Source organism: Rhincodon typus, chromosome 32, assembly GCF_021869965.1.
Source record: "Rhincodon typus isolate 14 chromosome 32, sRhiTyp1.1, whole genome shotgun sequence".
NCBI lineage: Eukaryota > Metazoa > Chordata > Chondrichthyes > Orectolobiformes > Rhincodontidae > Rhincodon > Rhincodon typus.
In genome coordinates, this window is record NC_063363.1 from 29,422,698 (window position 1) to 29,445,872 (window position 23,175).

General features: G+C 39.7%; 1 protein-coding gene across 1 annotated transcript in view; it reads right to left on the reverse strand.

The window, feature by feature from the left end:
- Positions 1 to 23,175, reverse strand: part of pde9ab (phosphodiesterase 9ab) — a 48,753-nt gene that overhangs the window by 1,861 nt on the left and 23,717 nt on the right. Inside the window, exons 9-16 of the mRNA XM_048615516.1 lie at positions 19,169 to 19,273; positions 16,932 to 17,014; positions 15,494 to 15,650; positions 13,818 to 13,931; positions 13,189 to 13,293; positions 11,223 to 11,351; positions 7,068 to 7,163; positions 518 to 573 (exon numbers count right to left, since the gene is read on the reverse strand). Coding sequence (XP_048471473.1) covers positions 526 to 573; positions 7,068 to 7,163; positions 11,223 to 11,351; positions 13,189 to 13,293; positions 13,818 to 13,931; positions 15,494 to 15,650; positions 16,932 to 17,014; positions 19,169 to 19,273 — 837 coding nt within the window. The 3' untranslated portion in view covers positions 518 to 525. The remainder of the gene's footprint in view (positions 1 to 517; positions 574 to 7,067; positions 7,164 to 11,222; positions 11,352 to 13,188; positions 13,294 to 13,817; positions 13,932 to 15,493; positions 15,651 to 16,931; positions 17,015 to 19,168; positions 19,274 to 23,175) is intronic.

Genomic DNA, 23,175 nt, shown 5'->3' on the forward strand with positions numbered 1-23,175 from the left:
TTGTCTGAGGATTATGCTGCACAATGCACATTCACATCTCTGATACAGATATAATTTCCTGGAGCATTATTTTTAAACTTTCTTATCACATATCTTCAACTTCAGCTGATGGTCAACAGAAATTCCCAGTTATTATTCTGTCCCCGTTATCATTAATTATCCCAATCTGTATTTCTGGAACTATTTCTCCTGGTGATGATGCCTTTGCTTTCGCAGTCATAGATAGCTTTATCATCCATTATCATGTCCTCTGCTGTCCAGTCAGCTTCATGGACCAGTGGCTGCTAACCATTCTTAGCTCAACCTCTGACCTATCTTTCTATTTTCCCATAACATCAGTGTTGACCAAATTCTCATTTGCTGTATAATAATCCCAGTTGAAAAACAATTTTGAATACTCAAAGATAAAAATATTTAAACTCCTTTAATGTTTTCTCATTTGAATCTGGATTCTGATTGTTTTGTTTCAGAGCTCCAGACTGTTGAAAGAGTGAGAAATACTCCCAAATCTACTTACAAAGGAAATCATTTCTTCTTCCATCCAAGGGGAATATTTTCTGTTTTCTTCTTCAACTTGTAAAGTGAAAAAAGAATTATTGTGGTCAATTGATGCGGCAATGCTTTTAAACACTGTGGGCCTTAAAATGAAAATTGTTACAGCCTTCATCTTCAACAGTAACTATAGTGGGCTAGAAAGGCTTTCATACTAAAACGTGCTTGGGACCAAAATTCCTTGGACCCCTTTTGACAACGTAAGCATGGGAATCCTGATTTGGCACAGGCCTTTCCTCAACTCTGGGTTGAGCCTGGGAGACTCAGTTGGTAAAGCATCAGACTAGGACCCCAAGATTCAAGTACCTGCTTAGGTTCTTTTCTGAGGAGTGGCATGGCGGTACAGTGGTTATCACTGCTGCCTCACAGTGTCAGGGGCCTGGGTTCGATTCCACCCTTGAACAACTGTGTGGAGTTTGCATGTTTTCCCTGTGTCTGTGTGGGTTTCCACCAGGTGCTCCAGTTTCTTCCCACAGTCCAAAGATGTGCAGATTAAGTGGATTGGCCATGCAAAATTGCCCCATAATGTCCAGGGATGTGCAGTCTAGGTGAATTAATGTGGGTTACAGGGATGGGGTTGGTCTGAGTGGGATGCTCTTCAGAGGGTTGGTGCAAACCCAATGGACAGAATAGGTCTCTTCCTGCACTGTAGGGATTCTATGATTCTCAGTCCATTGAAGGATCTGAACAGTAGGTGGCGTCAGCTCATTGTAATATTTCTGCCATCAGTGTGGGTACATCTGAGGTGCGTAGTTAGACGATGAAGAGGGAGCAAAGGAAGATGCTTCACATGTCCTCAAGTTTGGCAAGTTGGTATTACTGGTGGAAGTTTTTTTTAATTGGAAATGGTCCCTCTTGAAAAGTAGTAAGATTTCTATTCCACTAGGTTTAGTGCTAGCCTTCGATTTATTAGACAAGTTTAAAGCCTTGTTCCCTTCAGAAAGAAGGAACAATATAGAGAAAGCACGAGTGAAATCAACATGGAATGCAACAAAAGGAAAGTGAGAGTTTGAACAGCCAGTCCTTTGAAGTTTTTTTATCCTCACTTCATTGCCAAGGTAAAAAACAATTGGAGAGAATAAGCTTCTCAGTAAGAGGGTGGTAGAGGAGGAGAAAGAAAAACCACTCTGGGAGTTCCCAATGGTCAGTTAATGGTGTTATTGTTAGAAATCTTGAAAAAGATTTAGTTAAAACTAACCACAGCTTTTTGAGACTGTAGCAAGAGAAAAGAGTCTAACATGTGAGGATACTGAATTCTAAAGTGATTCACCAATCTTCATTAATACATGATGGACACACTGAAGAGTGATGTAGATGTCATAAACTACAGGTTATGACAGAGAGGAGACAGGCAGGTGGGTGTTGGAACATGGAGAAGCCAAGGTTTTAGGAAAACGTTAATGGATGTTTGCCACAAACAAAGCTCCATCAGATTGACAGTGTGTGCACTCTGTCCATTCATTAATGTAATAACAGCATTATCTGATGGTGTAATGATAAGAGTAATGAGTATTGGTCAGATTTCCAAAACAAATTTGATAAAGTACCACATGATGGACTGGGTAGCAAATTTACAACACACAAGATTAAAGTGGAAGTGACTGTGTGTATAAAACTGAATATGAAATTAGCTGAGTGCTAGAAAGTAGTGTTGAAAGTTTGTTTTCAGACTGGAGGAAGGTCAACAGTGGTATTACCGAGAGGTTAGTGCTCAGATCACTACTCTCTTCAATACATGCTAATGATTATAGCAAGCTCACTTCCAAAGTATGCAGATGACACAAAGCACAGCAATGCAGGGAACAGTGAGGAAGATATGACATACTTCAGAATGATAAATAAAAACAAAAGAACTGTGGATGCTGTAAACCAGGAAACAAAACAGAAGTTGCTGGAAAATCTCAGCAGGTCTGGCAACATCTGTGAAGGAAAAAACAGAGTTAACGTTTCGGGTCTGGTGGCCCTTCCTCAGAAGGGTTTTTTTCCTTCACAGATGCTGCCAGACCTGCTGAGCTTTTCTAGCAACTTCTGTTTACTTCAGAATGATGTTGCATAAGGTAACAGTTCTAAAAGAGTTGATGGTGAAGTTACATTAGCTCCACCTAATCTAATGATGTCTTTGGGTGGAGAATCAGGCAGTCATGGACAGGATCATGAAGGAGACAGATGCATCATCTCCAGCTTCTGATAGTTCTAATTATGCCTAAATAGTTGATGCTTTTGTACCTATTGCAACTATGCAATAAACTAAAAAGGTTATGTAAGACAAGTTTTTGTTAAGACTCTCCAGTGGTTTAATCCCCTACCACTGCAAATAAAACAGGCCTTTAGGCTCAGCATGCGAAGGATTGTTGGCAGTGAATTAGCCCAACCATAAGTCGACAGTGTTTGTTACCCGGAGCCGAATATGACATGACGATCAGTTGTGGGTATTGCTGTTGAAATTCCTTAAGGTAGTAAGAGTGGACAGAATTCACTTGACCCAGAAGAAATCCTTTTGAAAACAAGTGAGTTTATTATCTTAACCAAACAATTGGTCAGCAGCACTCATGGAATCATCACTAGGCCAAAAAGTGACATGGCGGAAACAAGCTGGTAAGAGCTGCAGGGAGCACAATGATGATTAGAAAAAGAGTTAAATGGAGCCATGCTGGGATGAGAGAGATCTTACATAAGGCAGCTCTGTGCAACAGTTGGGAGCTTCACAAGTAAGTTATGGTCCCTGAGCAGAAGGGAAAATCTTTTACAATAAAGGTGCAAAAGAACACAGTGAGAAGGAAAGAAAACAGGGAGTGCTTACCCTTTAAAACAATCAGCACTATAAATGCAACTAGGCTACATGAGACATAACTACAGTAGATGGAACAAGGGGTCTAAAATTTACACTGGCATTACAGCTTTTCAAAACTTGTGGAGATATTTAAGGGGACAAAAAAAATTAAAAGATTTGAACAAAGTCTAACCAAAGAAGAAAGTTACAAGAACTTTAGGACTTTTAGAAGATCAGTACACTCAAGATTTAACAATGATTTTGTCAGGAAGATTTATTAAGACCACAGCCAATGAACTTTAATAATTGTGCAAGGTGACAATGACATGAAAGTGGGGAAAAATTAATTCTGTCTGTGAAGTAGCAGGAAACCTCCATTATGTCTGCAGAAGGCAGATTAATCCTCCAGAAGGTAAGAAACCACAATTTTGATTGTTATCAATGAGGGCAAAACTTAGCAAGCTGCTATTTAGCAGAATTTGAAATGTGAAAGAAATAACTATAGTTTTGCTAGTTAACTGAATTTAAAGATTTATTGGAAGAATTTCATGCTACATTTTTGTGCAATAGCATTTAAAAGTAAGAGTACTGAGTTTAAACTTTTGGAGAGACTTTAAGATAATACACTGTTGCATTCAATAGCTCCAATAGCGAATGATGTTTTACAGCACCAAAATATAAAAGAAAACAGACATTTTTGATGAATTTTAAGAATCTTTGACAATTAGTTCAACCCAAAAAAAGCATGGACTGTCCGTGTTTAGAATTTCTCTGCAGCTGGTCAGAGGATATATTTTTTGGAGAAATCTGAAAGTTCTGAAGTCAGTAATAAGGGACCAGCCCCCAGCGGAGGAAGGATCACAATTAGCTCTCGCTTTCTGGAGCATGCAGTCAGAAAAGCCTTTGTTAAAGCCACAGTCTCTGAAATTGGTGGTGTTTAGGACTTAAAGTCAGGCCATTGGAAACCAGCTTCAATCAGTGAAATAGTTTCTTTTACAAAAGTGGAGTTTAAAGATCAGAGGGGCCTGAGGAAGATTATTGGTGAAGACAGAAAAATACTATTTGTATAGTATGGGAATCAGTTTGAGGTTGCCTGGTTTGGGTTGCCAATTTTCCAATCTGAATGAGTTATAGAAAGTAACAAGGAAGCTACAAGGATTGGGTGGTTGCAGTTGACAGTTTATATGATGAAGGGCAGATCAGTTTTTAATATCAAAATGAGGCTATCAGTCCCAAAGGGCAACCTTCAAATGTTCGTAATAAAGTTAAATATTTACCAGAAGGGGCTAGTTAATTATGAAATGTAATTATTATAAGTTTAGCAGGGAAGGTCACTGTAAGTTGGAACATGAAAATAATAAAATATAATAAGCATAATTTAAAAAACATAATAGAAAAATAGAAGCCAAGAGAATGCATTATAAGCTTAGGTAGTGGCTCTAGAAAGAGCTCACAAACAGTTGGACAGGAGATGAAACAGTGACAGCCCAGAGAGAGATGGAAGGCAAGATAAAGTGTATAGATTTACAAGGTCAAGAAACTTAACAGACAGGGAATGCCACCAGTAGCAGAACCCATTACAATCAGGAGGCTATGAACATCTTGGACACAAGTTATTAAAAGATGCCGAACAGGGAGAACTACAAAGTGGAGAAAATTGGGGTGCATGGAGAGATACCAGATAGGTGACCGTCAACACTATCCCTTTGGTAGATTTACACAGTAAAACTTTCTCCAGATGGAATTTTAAGGCAAAAGCAAGACCAGTGGCACAAGGTTTGAAGAAAAACTGAGGATAAAAGTTGCAACAGTACTTTTACTGGTGTCACAGAAAGGAATTTTGAAGATCTTCTTGACATTGTTAGCAACAAATATGCTGGAATGTAGAACAATTGACATTACAGTCATATATACATGGGTAGATCTACTTAAAAAAGAGGTTTCTCCTTGACCTCCAAAAGAGGTGCCAAATGCAGTGTCAACACTCTGGAAAGGAAATAAACATGTAAATGACCCAACTCATGCTTCTAGCCAATTGAACTTCTCAATAAGTTTCATCTTGTTAAATTGACCTGTCTCCGGTTAAATGCAGACCCTTCCATAGTTTACTGGCGCCAGGAAAGATAGGTTTCAGGCATCTTTATGATGCACGTAGATGAGCTTTTGAGGTGGCTGAGCAAAGAGTTTGAATACATTGTCATAAATAAACTTAAAAGAGGAATTCAAAATTTTAAGTCAAACTTTAAATGGATTGGAGTAAAAATCAGAAAGAATGGATCAAGTGTCACCTTGCATAAGAAATTTTATTTAGAAAAATTAGCCCCATTGCAGTTAGGCAAAGTATGGCTCCTGAAAAGGATGCAGCAGCTTCCAAAACTGAAATGAAGGTATTGCAATGTCCAGTTGGACAGTTGAATTGGTTGGGCACCAAGTGAGGCCATTTGCCAGTTTTGAGGTTTTAGAAATGAGTGCAACTATGAAAGATCTCAAAGTGAAACACATTATGTGAGTGAACAAAACGTTGAAAGAATTAGAAATGGGGCACTGCATTCAAAATTTTAATCCTTCGGAGATTCCAGGAACATGTAAGTTATTGGTTTTAATGATGTTTCTAATGCAAATTTTGGCCCTCAAGTGCTTGAGGGTTTATAATTTTTCTTTAGCAAGAAGGAGCTATTAAGATCACTAAGAAAACATATTTTAAAGTCTAAATGTACACTTAAACACCAGAATAATATATGTTGTCAATCTGCACAATAGGTTACCATGTTGTACTTTTTGTCTGGTTCATTTTTCATTACTATTGTACATCATAATTTATTTTTATAAAAAGTCAAAAAGGAATCTGTCGTCATTAATCAGGGTCTGGCATGGATTTGGAAACCAGTTAGAACAAGGGAGTAGGTGATTGATGGATGATAATTTCAGAATAAATGGACATTGTGTATAAACATACGGAACAAGTGATAATGGTATTGGGGTTTTGTGATGTATAACTTGAAATAAAACTCTGACTAGAAAAATATAGGCCTGGACTTTGTCTAAGTGATCTTTTAACCTCTAGATGAAATTAATTAATTTCAAATTTGGGATGAAAGGTGAAACTGGGGTCGTCCTACTTAGAACAAGGAAAGTTAATGGATGATTTAACTGTTCAAAATCATGGAGAGCTTTTATAATGTAAATGCGAAGAGACTGGAAATATCTGTACCCAAATGATACACTTTTCAGACAATTGGTCAAAAAAAAGCAGAGGTGGCCTGAGGAAATGCAATTTTACTGAGCAAGTTCTCATAGCCTGCAATGTAATATCTGAATGAGTGGTTAAAAAACGATTGGATAGTGACTGTCAAAAGGGACTTGGAAAATGCTTCAACAGAAAATATCTGCAAGGTGATGAAGAAAAAGAAGGGAAGTGAAACTAATTGCATAGCTCGCTCAAAGAGCCATCACAGGCATGATAGGATGAATGGCAGTCTTCTCTGTTGTGTCATTCTGCCTTTGAGGGTAGTTAATTGGCTGTAACACTCTTTAGGACAACTAAGGTCATGAAACAGGCTGTAAAAATGGACACTTTTATGGAGAAGGCACTGTAGTTGGTCAGTGTCACAAATGCAATTTACAAAGACATCATTTTCCAATTCTAAAGTGGATTATCATTAAATATCATGATTTACATATGACGGCTGAGGTCATTTGAGATTTAATCACCTTAGATTGACTGCAATAACTACAGATCATTTACCTCATTCATGGCATCATCAATCTGTTTCAGCTCTTCATAGCGATCTCTAGAATCTCGCAGAGGCTGTACCATAGCTTCTTCAATCTGTGGGAATAACTAACAACAAACATGGAATGATCAGTACAAATCACTTTACAGTACAGGACTTGGCAAGGTGGTCTTATATAATCAAACCTGATCAGACACAAATTTTATTTAATGTATTGCCCTAATGCATGCCAGCCAAACATTTAGGGTAGCAGGTTTTCAGCAGATATCTGTGTGAAAGATGTTTTTTCCTTTATTCATTAACAGGATGAGGGTGTCGCTGGCTAGGTAGCATTTATTGCCCATCCCCAAATTGCCCAGAGGGCAGTTCATACTCAACCACATTGCTGTGGGTCTGGAGTCACATGTAGGCCAGACCAGGCAAGGATAGCAGTTTCCTTCACCAACAACTGACAATTGATTCGTGGTCATCATTAGATTCTTAATTCCAGATATTTTATTGAATTCAAATTCTACCATCTGCCATGGTGGGATTCGAACCCGGGTCGCCAGAATGTTATCCAGGTCTCTGGATTAACAGTCCAGCGATAATGCCACTAGGCCATTGCCTCCCCTACATCTAGCATTCTCCATACATTAGGTATTCAGATATAGTAAGAAGCAGGATAAGACCTATTTTATACTGCCTCAAAAATATGTCTTCAACATAATATTAAAGGAGCTCTGCTTATTGTGTCGTTTTCCCTTCATGAGAAAAAGAATTGCACTTGTATAAAAATCAAATGAACTGCGGGTGCTGTAAATCAGAAACAAGAACAGAAATTGCTGGAAAAGCTCAGCAGTTCTGTCAGCATCTGTGGAGAGAAAGCAGGGTTAATGTTTCGGGTTGAGTGATCCTGCCTCAGAACTGATGGTAGCTAGGAAAATGTTGGTTTGTATGCAGAAGATGGAGTTGGGGGGAGGGATAAGGAATAAACAATAGGTGGGGATAGAGCCCAAAGAGAGAGAACCGTTGGACAGACAAAGGAGTAGATAACTGTATGGTTAGGAGGGCGAATAGCTATTAATGGGGATTGTTAGTGGCGAGTTGTGTGTAATAGCAGACTATGTGACAACAAGCATTCTGAGGAAGGGTTACTCTCATTTCTCTCTACAGATACTGCCAGACCTGTCGAGCTTTTCCAGCAAATTCTATGTGACAACAAGGTCTGGTGTGTGGGGGTTGGGGTCAGGACATTGGAGAGCTCAGTTATTGAACTTTAATTGAGTCCAGAAAGCTGCAGGGTCCCCAAGCAGAAAATGAGATGTTGTTCTTCCAGCTTGCACTGATCTTTGCTGGAACACTGCAGCAGGCCTGAGACAGAGATACTGGCCAAGGAACAGGATGGTGTGTTGAATTGGCTGGCAACTGGAAGCTCAGGGTCTTTTCTGCAGACAGAACGTAGGTGTTCTGTGAAGTAGTCACCCAGTCTAAGTTTCATTTCCCCAATGTATAAGTGACAACATTGTGAGCAGCGAATGCAGTAGACTAGATTGTGTGAAGTGCAGGTAAAGCGATGATTCACCTAGAAGGTGTGCTTGGGCCTTAGGATACTTGTATAGGACTTTTCTTGAACTTGAGATCTTTCAACATGCTTGCGTCTATATAATTGCCCTTATAACACTCTTTACATCCTATCTTCTTAACCAAGCCTTTGGACATTTTCCCAAATATCACATTATATAGTCTAAAGTCTAATTTTGCTTTCTAGTGCTCCTTTGGGCTTTCAGTGATGTTAAAGATGCTCAAACAGATATAAAGGTTGTCATGGAATAATTAAACTGTGGAATAATTAAACTAGACCCTTGTCTAGGCCCGAAGCGTCAGCCTTCCTGCTCCTATGATGCTGCTTGGCCTGCTGTGTTCATCCAGCTCTGCACCTTGTTGTCTCGGATGCACATATGGCTTTGGTTCAACTGAAAGTATCTGGACAATGCGGCTATCCCTCAGTCCTACACTAAAATCAGTTCAGATTCTGTACCCAGATGTCTGGAATGAGCCTTGAACTGTTCTGATTGAAAGCTGAATAGGATTATTGAACTAATGCTGACACCTTTGGTGCCTCTGATTGATATTGCCAACCTCATGTCAAATTAATTTTGCACAATGCATCCCCAATCATCTCAATTTAGATTACAGTTCCATAGACTCTTTCACCAAAACCTATTTGAAATCATCACTCATTCTGAGACCAAGATGGAACTTGGACTGTTTCTAATTACAAGGAATTTTTGGTAGGCATGGACCAACATGTAAAACTAACACTAATAAATTGGGAACCTTACTCAGGGAGAAACCATGGAATAGATCATAGGAAAAGTGTACAAATGTCAAAGTGGTACAGCTCTACCTCTCCCAGAACTATTTACTAATGAATAGGAAAAATAAGTGGTTATTCAGTTCCCAGCCCTAAAGGGTTCCACCTTCTCCAGATGAAAGGATATCTAACAGGCAATTATTACAACTAATTATTAGAAGCAAGCATTACATTCTTGGGCACAGTGCTGACATTAAGCTATTAGGATGCAGTTGAGGTGTATGTCTCTGAATAATGTGTCATGTTTAATGTGATCCCGGAGTAAGATAGAGTATAAGACCTTTATATCCTTAACACATGTTGATGTAGTGATCATATTGTGAACATGTGTCTTAAAGGTATACTGACATACTGACCATGAGACTCAACACTCACCTCCTTTCACTGATTGAGGGTTAAACCTGCTGGGCTGCATGTTGAGCAGGATGAAAAGAGTGAATGTAAAAATCTTTAAACATAAAAGCAAAGAAAGGAGCAGAAGGTGACCATATCACCTCTTGAGACCACTCTGCCAGCCAGACCATGACTGATCTTCGATCATTGTTTCAGTTTGATGCCTGAACATCTCATCCTATACAAAAGCAAAACTCCGTAGAGGCTGGAAATCATAAATAAAAACAGCAAATGTTGCAAATGCTCAGCAATTCTGGCAGTGTCTGTGGTGTGATAAACATGGTTAATTTTTCAGGGCTCTGATGAAAAATAACAGAGCTGAAATATTAACTTTGCTTGTCTCAGTACAGACGTCAGCAGACCCATGGATTATATTCAGCATTTTCTGCAGTGAGTCCATAGCCCCTGTGTCTCTCTCAGTCTTGAAAATACTCATTAGTTGACTATTCAATCTCAAGTGTAGAAAATTGCAAAGACTAACAAGAAATTCCAGCTTTCCTTATTGTGACTCTATACCCCAGTATAAACACCAAGGACTGAATGATCCCCTTCTGCACTGGAACAATTCTGTGATTCAATTCCAAAGTTCTAAACTCTCCAGCTGGGGCAACAACTTCTCAACATTTAACCCCACAAACTCCTCTGAATCTTGCATGTCCCAACTATGTCAGTTCTACCGCTTATAAAATCTGACAAGTACACACACATTCTTTTAGTAGGACAACCCTTTCATAGAGACATAGAAACATAGAAAATACATGCAGGATTAGGCCATTCAGCCTTTCGAGCCTGCACCGCCATTCAATATGCTCATGCGATTTCAGTATCCCACTCCCGGTTTCTCTCCAGACCCCTTGATCCCTTTGGCTGCAAGGGCCACCTCCAGGTCCTTCTTGAATATATCTAATGAACTGGCCCCCAACTGCTCTCTGTGGTAGACAGTTCCACAGGCTCACAACTCTCCAAGTGAGTAAATTTTTTCTCATCTCAGTCCTGAATGCCTTACCCCTTATTCTTAGACTGTGAGCCCTAGTTCTGGACTTTCCCAGCATCTGGAACATTCTTCCCACATCTCGCCTGTCCAGTCCCATCAGGACTTTATATGTTTCTATGAGATCCCCAGTTTTCATCTCAGGAATAAATGCAGTGAACCTTTGCTGCACCCCCAGAAGGCAAGTGTACCCTACCTTAAGTAAAGGGACACAAACTCTGCACTGCAATCTGGGGTGTGATTCCATTAAAGCCCTGTACAATTATAGCAAGACCTTCCTAATGTTGTATTACAGCCTCTTTGTCATAATGTCCAGTATATTATTTGCCTTTGGAATTAATTATCTGTTGTACTTGTGTTAAATAAAGAATGGGCTCTCTGATGATTCCAAGATTGAAAGACTAATTGCATTAATTCTTCACTTACTTTCATCAGTGTTTCAAATGTTGGTATGAGGACAAACTTGATGAATCCAATCTGGGCTGTGGGCTTTGTAACCTTATCGCGATCCATGAATGGAGCTACTGGGAGACCTTCAGATTTCTCCCTGTCACTCTGCAATTAAATACAGGTAAATTATATCAAAGATATAGAAAGCACAAATGTTATACACATTCTTTGCAAAGAGGGAATGAACCTTGAGTCTATACCTGAATCTGACCTGAGCTTCAATCCTAAAACTTACTAAATTCTAATCCAATGTGATCTGTCAACCATATCAAATCAAACTTATATTCGAATCTTGATCTGACAAAAGACTTAAATTTAATTAAAGAATTAAATTTAAACCTGAGGGTCTAATCAAATTCAGCAAAGTTTGTGTTCTCACGTTGACTTCATTTCGGTTTCAGAATCAATTTTAAACTTGAAGTGAGGTCAAAACATAAACTTCACCCTGAAAGCAAATCACACTCAATCCAAGTGGATAAACCAATCCAAAAGGCTTTGGTCAGTGTAAGGAGGTGAGGTGGCAGCAAGGGTTCCAATGAGGAGCAACAAGAATGTTATCAAACACTAGACTGGAATTTTAATGCACTGAACTCCCACACATTTGGTAAAAAAGGTGCCCTCCACAGTAGCTGCTACACTCCCGTACGGATCTAACAGCCATCAGGCTGTTTGTTTAAGGCAAGGTTTCTTACTCCATCTGGGAAGGAGGTCCCATCTCTGAGAGCTCCAGCCAACAAATGATTGGCAGCTCTCTGCCCTAAGCAATGCCATGGGGGTGTGGTATATCCAGTGACCAACAAAGAGCAGGATATCGGTGTGAGTAGGGTGAAGAAAGTTCTTGCTCGCACTAATTCTGGGTACATGGATTGGGCAGATAGGGAGCCAGAGGATTTAGAGAAGACCTTAGTCCTCTGATGAACTCAGGGGTAATTAAGGAGACAACTCCACTCCTGTGACCCACCACCAACCACTACAGTAACAGCTGTTAAGCAGATGCTCCGTGTGAGCCTCTCCCACAGCTGGTAGAATTCCAGCAGTTAGTAAGCAGGCATGGTACCCATGGAATTTTATAGGTTGCCCACTCCCCCAACCACTGACTCACCACTAGATGGGGCAGGGCCCATAAAATCCAGCTCAATGGAGTTATAACACATATAAAATTCATCATATCAAATGGATAGTATAGGTTTTGAAAGGGTGTGGATTTGGAGTGAAATGAATTAGAACTGAGGAGGTTCACGTGAAGCATAAACATCAATAGACCAGTTGTGTCTGTTCCTAAGCTGTTCCTTTAATATAATTCAGCATAAAATGAAGAAAGTAGATTGGATGCAGTCATCCAATATAAGAGAATCAGAGGGCACAAATACATCCCAATGGAGGTTGCTGAATGTAACTTACAAAGTAGTCATTTCACACCAATTTATGGAACATTGGCTTGACTGAAGTGTTAGAAATAGGTTTCTGATTTAACACATCGTAGAGAGACTTGAGCTTGTTGTCAAAGAACTGGTGAATTGATTCAGTCAATACGCTAAGACCAGAGGTCATGGATTTCACAACAGTTTAGAAACAGACTTTTAGATGAAACTTTTTTTTAAAGCATGTAAAGTGTTCAGAACAAAATGATGTATTAAAAGCAAAAATATTATGGGAGTTCAAAGGAAGTGGGATGCCATGATTGGACAGATAGGTATGAGAGTGGTAAGGGTTAATGGGATGAGCTGTCCTAAGATGGTGTCGGTGGGGTTTCTTCCTTGAATCATGGCAGTCTTTGTGGTGTCCTGGTGCTCCTGTGATAGTGTAATGGAAGGAATTGCAGGATTTTCACCCAATCAATTGTTAGCTAAGCATGCTCCCACTCTACTGTCAACTCATTGTAGAGAACAAGAGGTCTCACGATCTACAGTTTGCGTCCATTACTTTACAATGTGCCTTTCACCTGTGTAAAGTATTCTTCAAGCAAGCAGTCAACCCAAGGGTCTGCCACCTCTGTTGGCCGCACTTCATTGGAAATATCACAGCACTTGATGAGAAGCATTTTCAGCTTGAAAAAGGAAGAAATAGTAAGTTTATACATTGCTGCTTTGTCACTACTGGAAATTATTAACCCTCAACAGTCTTTCCCATCTGTCAGTATTGAACATTCTAATCTCTGCTTGGACCTAGCCAGCATCAGAGGCGCAGAATTTTTAAAATCAGTAGGGTCACCTTTTCCTGTCAAAAAAAGGCCCAGATATCACAAACATATCACCAGGATCCAATTGCAACTTACTTCTGCTGCTCAAACACCAAGCAATGGTTATCCTGGAGTGCAAATTCCCTCCTCCAGCCCCAATATCATAAATTCCAACATCAGAAAGGGAGCAAGGTCCACTCCAAACAGGCTCCAACAGAAATTAGTCATCAGTATATTTCCAGTCCCATCAATTTTTTCATCCAATCTACAGCATGTCTGGCTGACTGACACTTGCACTATGCAGAGGGATCTGTGGACATTTGTAGCCAGTACCTCTTAATTTGAATTTTGAAATAGCCATTGTTAATCTGAAGCTTGTTTGTTTTACTTACACTGATCTTATGTTCTTCATTCAAGAAGTCAAAGGTAGCAACTTTTGGTTTGAATGAGTCCAATATCTCTCCATGTCGAGCCATGTCTGTTGCCAAGATAAGTGTAATAATGCCCTTTAGGAAAGGTGGGAAAATAAACAGAGAGCGTTAGAAAACAAGAGACCAGTCTTGTTCAACAGCCATCATAAAATCTTAAAGTTGCAGTAGGTATGTCATGATGAAAGAATGAGCATGAATATTGGAAATATAAATTTAACGTTCCACCCTTCTAGCCTCTTGTGCCTTGAATTAGATCATATTTAACCTGAGCCTCAACTCAATCTGCACGCCTCACAACCATATCCCTCAGTACCTTCCTACCAAAATCTATCTCAAAGTTGACAACTCCAATTGACACAGCTTTGTAGGAATGAGTTCCACATTTCCACTCCTCCTGTGTGTACAAATATTCTTTCTGAATTCACTTCTAGATGGTCTGATTCTAACAGCAGCTCTTGAAGTCTAGCTTGGTTTGGTTTTCTATGAGTGTGCAAATCAAACCTTACCTCAGATCAAGTTGATTTTGCTCATCCTACTTGGAACTCTGGGCTCGGAGTCAGAATGTCATAATTCCAACTGGGTGAAATGCTGAAAGAATGCTATGCTGTTGTGCTGCTGGCTTATGCATGAAATGTTAAATTGAGGTACAGTCTGGCTGTTTACGTTAATATACATATTACTTTTTCAGAGTAGAACAGAGAGTTCTTCAAAACTTGGCTGACATTCATGCCTTATTTAAAAAAAAATTCATCTTGGTGTTGCGTATTGTCAAATTATCTGGCACACTCATTTATAAAATAATAATGATTACACTTTGAGAGTAAGTGATTGGCTGTAAACTACTTGGAGCCATTCTAAATTTATCCAACTTAATATAAGGCTCATGTCTTTTGGTTCAAATTGATCTGAAGCATGACAGCAAGGTGTGTTTCAATGCATTGATAAAGATTAGGATGCGACATTGTACCAGACAATGTGGACAGAATGGGATAGCATTTTGTACTAGGCAGCATTATCAACAACAGGATAACTCACCATGCAGTACAAGTATGACCTAGAACTAAACATTACATTAATTAGCATCACAGTTATCTGGAACACAATAGCATCATGTATTAATCAGGTCAATATACTGTATCACACAGCATTTCAGACAAAACAATATTTACCCAATACATCATGTATCCAATTTCTTTTTAAAGTTGACTTGCCATTTTAAAAGGCCAACAATCAGGGTATAGTAAATAAGCCTGTTTGAAAATTGTAAATAAATACAAGATAACCCAAACCAGACTTGGGTTTGAAGACTGGAGTATCCCAGTGAACTAGAGCATATGTGTCAATTAACACAGTGTCATACACAAAACAGGTATCAGGAACAGTACACTAACTTCATATAACAGACAATGATGAATTAAAGTAACCAGACAGCAATTAAATAATGAAATGGTCAGGAAGTGAATTCCAGATGTGAGGAAAGATATTGAATGAAACTGGGTAAGATAATGTAAAGAAAAATAATGGAAATGTACAATTGGTTAGAAGGGCTTGCAAGAAATGAACATATCTCTTGCTCTCAGCTGCTGATGGGACTGTTGTAATTTTCCAGCACATCTCTAAACGCAATGAATACTGACCTGTCTGATCTGTTTGAAGACTTCTGGGTCCACATTAGCGAAGATGTTGCATTCCGGCTGCGAGAGGATCTGGAAGGCGACAGCACAGTGATGGTTCTCCAGGGGAGAAATGTCATTGTAGCGAACAGCAAGCTCAGTGCGGGCATTGATCTGGTACCTAAACATTTGTAAAAGACACTCTTTGTTATGGCTTCATTATTTGTTTGTAGGAAACATCTTAATATGATCTAAACAATCTTTAGTTTCTGAGCTAACTTTTAAAATGCATCAGTACTTTTGGTTTAAAACCCCACATAGATTCACATCAGGGAATAATTTCAATCTAGATTCCTGTACAAAACAGTGTTCCAACCATACAATGCTTCTGTGTAATATAGAGCACAGTTGATGTAGCTACCATGTAGATCTGAAGAGAAAATTCAAGACTGCAGAGTAGCAAGTTGGGCAAAATCAGGCGGATTATATCTGTGGGGACAATGAGATTAACAAGTGTAAGAGGACATTAGCAATGAAGATCACAAGGCGGGGAAATAGCAGAATGTAAAAGTTAAAGAAAAGTATTGTTAATATATGAATACAACATTTGTAACAGGTGATTTAATGGCACAAAAAAAGAGATAAATGGGTTTGATCTTATGGCATCGTTAGCTGTGATTGCAGGGTGATCAAAATTAAAAACTAAGTAAGCCAGGATCAAACACAGCATGCTAGAGACATCCAGCAGGCCTAACAGCATCAGTGGAGAGAGAAACAGAGTTAATGTTTCACATCTGATATGACTCTTTTTCAGAACTGAATTCTGACATTTGACAACTCATCCTGATCTGCTGAGGATAGATCCATCTGGAGAAGTTTGTGTGGTTTTCAGTTGCATTTATTGACAGTTTGGTTATCATATTGCTGGTTGATGTCACTCAAAATTACCACACAATTATTGTTGGAGTGTTCTTCCTCTTCCAATTATTTGGATTTGGATTCCTAGCTTGCACTCTGTTTTGTTTTGGTAGTCCTGTACTTGCTCACTCATCTGATATCTCATTCATTCTCCTTGTGTCTTTGATGAAGAATGACCTTGTCTCGGAGAAAATCTTCAACTTTGGAATCAAGAGCAGCAACATGTAGATCCAGAGGAACATGTTGGTCTTTGTGTGGGTTGGATAATCTTTTCAGTGTTTGAGAACATAATCACTGGCTTCTATCTTACTTCAAAGTCATTACATTGCAGTTTGACATTCAATTCCCCCCCACAACAGAACATAACATTCTATTAGCTTCTTTGGCAATTCCCTTTGTAACATTTTTTTCAGTACACAGTCTGCATAACATATTATTCAGGTTGTATGGGTTTATTAATATTATCAAGTAAATTCTAGACAATATATTACCATCCATGTGGCACATTGATAGTTAACAATTGTCATCTCACAATCATACTCACGCATTGTTATATCCAGGGTGATCGAGATCATGGCATATCGCTCCCGTCATTAATATCACCAAATCTGTCAGACTCAGTCTCTCCTGTTCACATGCAATGAAAACAAGGATGATGTAATTGATAGCTGGTATAGAACATTTAGAAGGTCATGGGATTTGAACATCTCTAACAGGGTCAGCATTTGTTGACCATCCCTTATTGATGTTGAATGAATGGTTTCCTTGGCAGTTTAGAGTCAGCCACATTGCTATGGGTCTGCAGTCACATGCAGACCAGATCAGGTGAGGATGGCAGATTTACTTCCCTAAAGGCCATTAATGAATCAGATGGGCTTTACAAGACTTGACAGTGGTTATAGGGTCACCACCAGGCTAAATTTTTCATAAAATTCCACACAAATTTCATCACCTGCTGTGGTGGGATTTGAACACCCATGACCAGCTGGGTCACAAGGCAAGTGCCATTAGCACTACACTGTAGCCTCCCCTTGCTCCCTGGGAGGCTGGACTCAGTTACAGCCCTGTTTCAGGGACTGAATGTTTCTTGTCTCTCTGTCTCATTTAAGGCATTGACCATAAACTAGCATCACTAATGTAAAGGAACATGTATACTGTTGGTCATGTGAACCATTCAGAACACGTAACATTGGATACATGAACCATTACACATACCTCCATTGGGTATATGCAGCATTCACAGCCACTGAAAAGCTATACTTGTGACCAGTCTCAGACATCTGTGAAATTGCAAATGATCCACGTACTTCAACAAAGCTAGCCAAGGGGGACAGGCTAAAGGCTGCTCATGGCTCATACAAAATGCCTGTTTGCATGATTTATTTCTGACACATTATGAAAGTAGATGAATTAAAAGAAATGTCACCCACTGCTGGCTTGTTTTGATCACTAAATAACTCGGATCCCTGACCAGAATGATACAGCAACAAGACTTGTGGTTTGAAGGGGCCAACGAATTATACACAGCTATATGCTGATGTTTAGCACCTATGCTACATCTGGAAAACCACCTCATAAGGAATAGCTCTGACTTCACGTACCACCTTGTTTACAAAAGAAGGATTTAGAGGGATATGGGCCAAATGCTGGTAAATGGGACGAGATTAATTTAGGATATCTGGTTGGCATGGACGAGTTGGACTGACGGGTCTGTTTCCATGCTGTATAGCTCTATGACTTTATAAGTATATAAGATGGGAAGTCATATTACCACTGTACAGGATGTTGGTTAAGCCACCTTTAGAACATTGCATTCAGTTCTGGTCTCCCTGCTGTAGGAACGACGTTGTTAAACCTGAAAGGGGTAAGAAAAGATTTACGAGGATGTTACCAGGGTTGGAGGGTTTGAGCTGTAGAGAGAGGCTGATTAAGCTGGGGCTATTTTCCTGGGAATGTTGGAGGCTGAGGGGTGACCCTTTTGAGGTTTATAAAATCATGAAGGGCTTGGATAGGGTGAATAGCCAAGGTCTTTTTCCCAGGATCGGGGAGTCCAAAACTAGAGGGCATAGGTTTAAGTTGAGAGGAGAAAGATTTAAAAGGGACCTGAGGGGCAATTTTTTCACGCAGAGGGTGGTGCGTGTATGGAATGAGCTGCCAGAGGAAGTGATGGAAGCAGGTACAATTACAACATTTAAAAGGCATCTGGATGGGTATATGAATATGAAGGGTTTAGAGGGATAAACCCTCCAGTCTCAGCAGCATCCTTGTAAATCTTTTCTGCACACTCTCAGGTTTAACAACATCCTTCCTATAGAAGGGCGACGAGAATTGTATGCAGTACTGCTAAAGTGGCCTCACCAATGTCCTGTACAGCTGCGACATGACATCCCAACTCCTACAGTCAATGCACTGACCAATAAAGGCAAGTATGCCAAATACCTTCTTCACCACACTGTCTATGTGCTATTCCACTTCCAATGATCTATGCACCTACATAGTTCTGCTTTCTTACCATTTTTTTGGATAAGAAAAGTTTCTTCTAAAGAATGTCCCAATATGCTTAATTAATTTAACCTGCATTTTACTCAACCATGCCCACTACATCATTTGAACCTGCTGATGGGAATGAGGGTGGCAGCTCATGGAGTTAGGTTTAAAACTCTCTGTTACAACAAATGCAAATCTATACAAAGGGTCTGTATTCACCAAACTTAGACTTCATTCCTGAACTAGGAAAGAAGTGACAATAGTGTTTGACCTAGAATTCCAGTCTCTACTCACCTGTAAATTGCACAGATGGATCATACCATACATCATCTGTGTCACACAGAAACAGTGCCGGAAGTTGTGGAAGGGATTGTTCCGATAGTTCTCCTGAATGCTGAGCTGCATACAAAATATAAAAGAAGTCCAATGATTACAAATGAGAACAAGGGGTATGTTGTTAAATTCCTCTCCTCTAACCCTTGATCCTACACAGGAGATTTGGCTTGACAGGCACTCATCCTCTGGCAGCCTTACCAAGTCATCACCCTATAAGTCTAAATCTGGACTATCAACAAGGAGTCTATGGGTGAGGCAGGCAAGGAGAAAAATGGATGAAGAATGGTCAGACAGAGGCAGACCATGGCCAACAAGCCTCAAAAATAAAGAGAAAGTGATGCACAGCTACATACTGATAACACAAAGTACGTTCTGGAAGAAATGTGACCCAAAAGAAGATACAGAGACAAAGAGATGAAGACACAAAGAACCAAACACTGGAAAGAGAAAGCTCAATTGGAAACACAAGGACAAGTCACCTGGCTTATCTGTCAGGAGCATCTGTGTGTAATAGGTTCTCATGTTTGTCTGTCACACAGTGAAACGTTCTTCTAATCGTCAACATCTGTCATTTGCTTCAATTATATAAGTAAATGACCAGCATGAATGATTAATATACTCTGGGATTATTACCAAATAGTCAATACAGAGGTGGTGATTTCCCTCTGTGGCTTGAGCTTTAAGTCTGGAAAAGTTAATTTCCTTGACAGATTAAACAGTAAATGTAAGGCCCAGTGTGCTTCTGAGCCAAATTCTTCATCAGGTTTGACAGGAAGGACATACTGACTGGCTAACAGTAACTGGGATCTCCATGTAAAGCAACAAGAAATTCAGGAATGCACCAGACATGCAAAAATACAGTTTAACATCTCAAAAGCAAAAGACACCTCTTCTGACAGCCCACTGGATAAAACGGTAATAAAAGACAGCCATACTTGGGAATGAACATACTTGTCATTACTGGAGCCCCATTTTGAAGTATACAAGATGAATTGGGCCAGTTTGTCTTATTCATCAGTTTGAAAGGATTTTCCTTCTGGGTAATTCAGTACCTCGGTATCTGCCTAGATGGCAGTTTGTAAGTGCTAGATTAGGCCTAGAACTCAAAGTGACTGAATCGTAGAATCCCTACAATATGGAAGCAGGCCATTCTGCCCATCAAATCCACACTGACCCTCCGAACAGCATCCCATCCAGACCCACCCACGTACCCTGTCCCTGTAACCCTGCATTTCCCATGGCTAACACACCTAATCTGCACATCCTTGGATACTATGGACAATCCACCCTAACCTGCACATCTTTGAACTGTGGGATTAAACCGGAGCACCTGGTGGAAACCCACACAGACACGGGGAGAATGCGCAAACTCCACACAGACAATCACCGAAGGCTAGAATCGAACCTGGACACCTGGCGCTCTGAGGCAGCAATGCTAACAAGAACTGCTAAGCCTACTCAGAGGCAAGACCATTCTTGATAAGTACATCTAACACCTGAAGGAGAAATACTGCAATCAAATCAATCAGTTCTGTCTCCCTAAGGTTTGGTACTCATTTGTAGCAAAATCTGAGAGTATGGTCAATTCAGATCTTTTATCTAAAGAGGATGGTTCTTTAAAAGTGGGATTGTTAAGATACTTGTCAGACTCTTCCACATCCATGCTTATTATAATTGGCATAAGAACCAGGGAGTGGGTAGTAATGGTTGAGGAATAATGATATAGATTGAGTATGAGGTTGATTGGTAAGTTCGCAGATGTTACAAAAATTGGTAAGTGGTAAATAATGAGGGGATAGTCTTAGACTGCAAGTTCATAAAGAAGGGCTGATCAGTAACAAATGGAATTAAACCAGATAAATATGAGGTGATGCACTTGAGCAGGACAAACAAGGCAAGGGAATACATGATGAACAGTAGGACCCTGGGAAACACTGAGGATCAGACGTACTTTGGTGTGCAAGTACTTTGGTCACTTTAGGTGACAGGACAGGCAGATAAAGTGGTTAAGAAGGCATATGTATACATGCCTTTATGAGTCAAGAGGCATAGAGTTTAAAAGAAGAGGAATTATGCTGGTACTGCATAAAAGGTTGGTTAGACCACAGCTAGAATATAATGTGCAGTTCTAGAATCTACATTATAGGAAGGATGTGACAGCACTGGAGAAGGTGCAGTGGGAATTTACCAGGATGTTGCCTGGGCTGGAGAGTTCGACTGAGATTGTTTGCTTGGAGCAGAGGGGAGTGCAAAGGGGATGTGACTGAGATGTATAAAATGAATAAGGGCACATAGTGTAGACAGGAAGAACTGTTTTCCCCTTGATGGAGGGATGAGCGTCTGGGGTCATAGATTTAAGGTAAATTGTAGAAGGTTTAGAGGTGATCAGTGGTTTTCATCCAGAGGGTGGCAGGAATCTGACACTCACTGCGTGTAAGGGTGGTAGAGGCAGAACCACTCACAATATTTAAGAAGTATACAAGGCTATGTGCCAAGCACTTGTAAATGCAATTAGAATAGTGAGATGATTGTTTTTGACTGGTGTGGACGGGATAGGCCAAAGGGCCTTTGTCTGTGCTGTAGATCTCTTGCTCGAAATTCTTCTGTGCAGTGAGTTCAGCAAGTCAGTGATGTGATGGTAATATCGCTGGTGGAATTTAAAAATTCAATGAATAGGCTCTGTAATTAATGCAATTAAACTGCCATTGACTGTTATAAAGCGATCTATGGGGAGGCGATGGCCTAATGGTATTATCAGTAGACTGTTAATCCACAGAACCAGGTAATGTCCAAGGACCTAGGTTCGAATACTTTGGAAGTCGATGGTGGAATTAGAATTCATTAAAACAAACTCTGAGATTAAGAGTCTAATAATGACTGCTGTCAATTGTTGGGAAAAACCCATTTAGTCGAGACCTTCAAGTTCCTCAGAGTAAATATCACCAACGATCTGTCCTGGTCCATCCATATCAACGCTACAATCAAGAAAGCACACCGATGCCTCAACTTCGTCAGAAGGTTAAGGAAATTCAGCATGTCCACAGTGATTCTTAAAAATTTTTATATGTGCACCATAGAAAGCTTCCTATCCAGATGAATCACAACTTGAAATGGCAATTGCTCTGCCCAACACTGCCAGAAGTTACAGAGAGTCGTGAATGCACATCAGCCTTCCTTCCATTGACTCGGTCTACACTTCCCACTGCCTCGGGAAAGCAGTCAACATAATCAAATACCCCTCCCACCCTGGTTACACTCTCTTCCACACTCTTCCTTCAGGCAGAAGTTTGAAAACATGTACCAACAGATTTGAGAACAACTTCTTCCCTGCTGTTGTAAGACTAATGAATGGACCTCTCATATATTAGAGTTAATTTTTCTCTACACCTTCTTTGTAGCACTCTATTCCGCATTCTGTTCTATTACCCTGATGTATTAATGTAAGGTATGATTTTTCTGGTTAGCATGCAAAACAATACTTTTCACTGTATCTTGGTACATGTGATAATAATGAATCAAATTAAATGCCCTTTAGGGAAGGAAACTGTTGTCCTTACCTGTTCTGCAGTTTTATCCCACTCGATAAATGCCCACATCCCATCAATAAATAAAAATAAACAAGCCTGCATGTTAATTCATGTCGACAGCAAAAGATAGTTGTCCCTTAACTATCCACTCATTTCTAGGGCAGTTAGGGACAGACAATAAATGCTGGCTGTGCCTGTAGCATTCTCATCGCATGAAAGAATAAAGAAAAAGGAAATTTGCAGGGGCTATGGTGAAGAGAGGTGAGATTAATTGGATACTTCTTTCAAAGAAGATCATAGACTTAATGGCCTCTTAATGAGTTGTATCATTTTAAAAAAAAGTCCTATTTAAAATAGGCTATTGAGGATGACAAAATATAATCTATGTAGAAGCTTTTTTTAAATGAACTTATTCAGTGATATTATGATACACCTCTG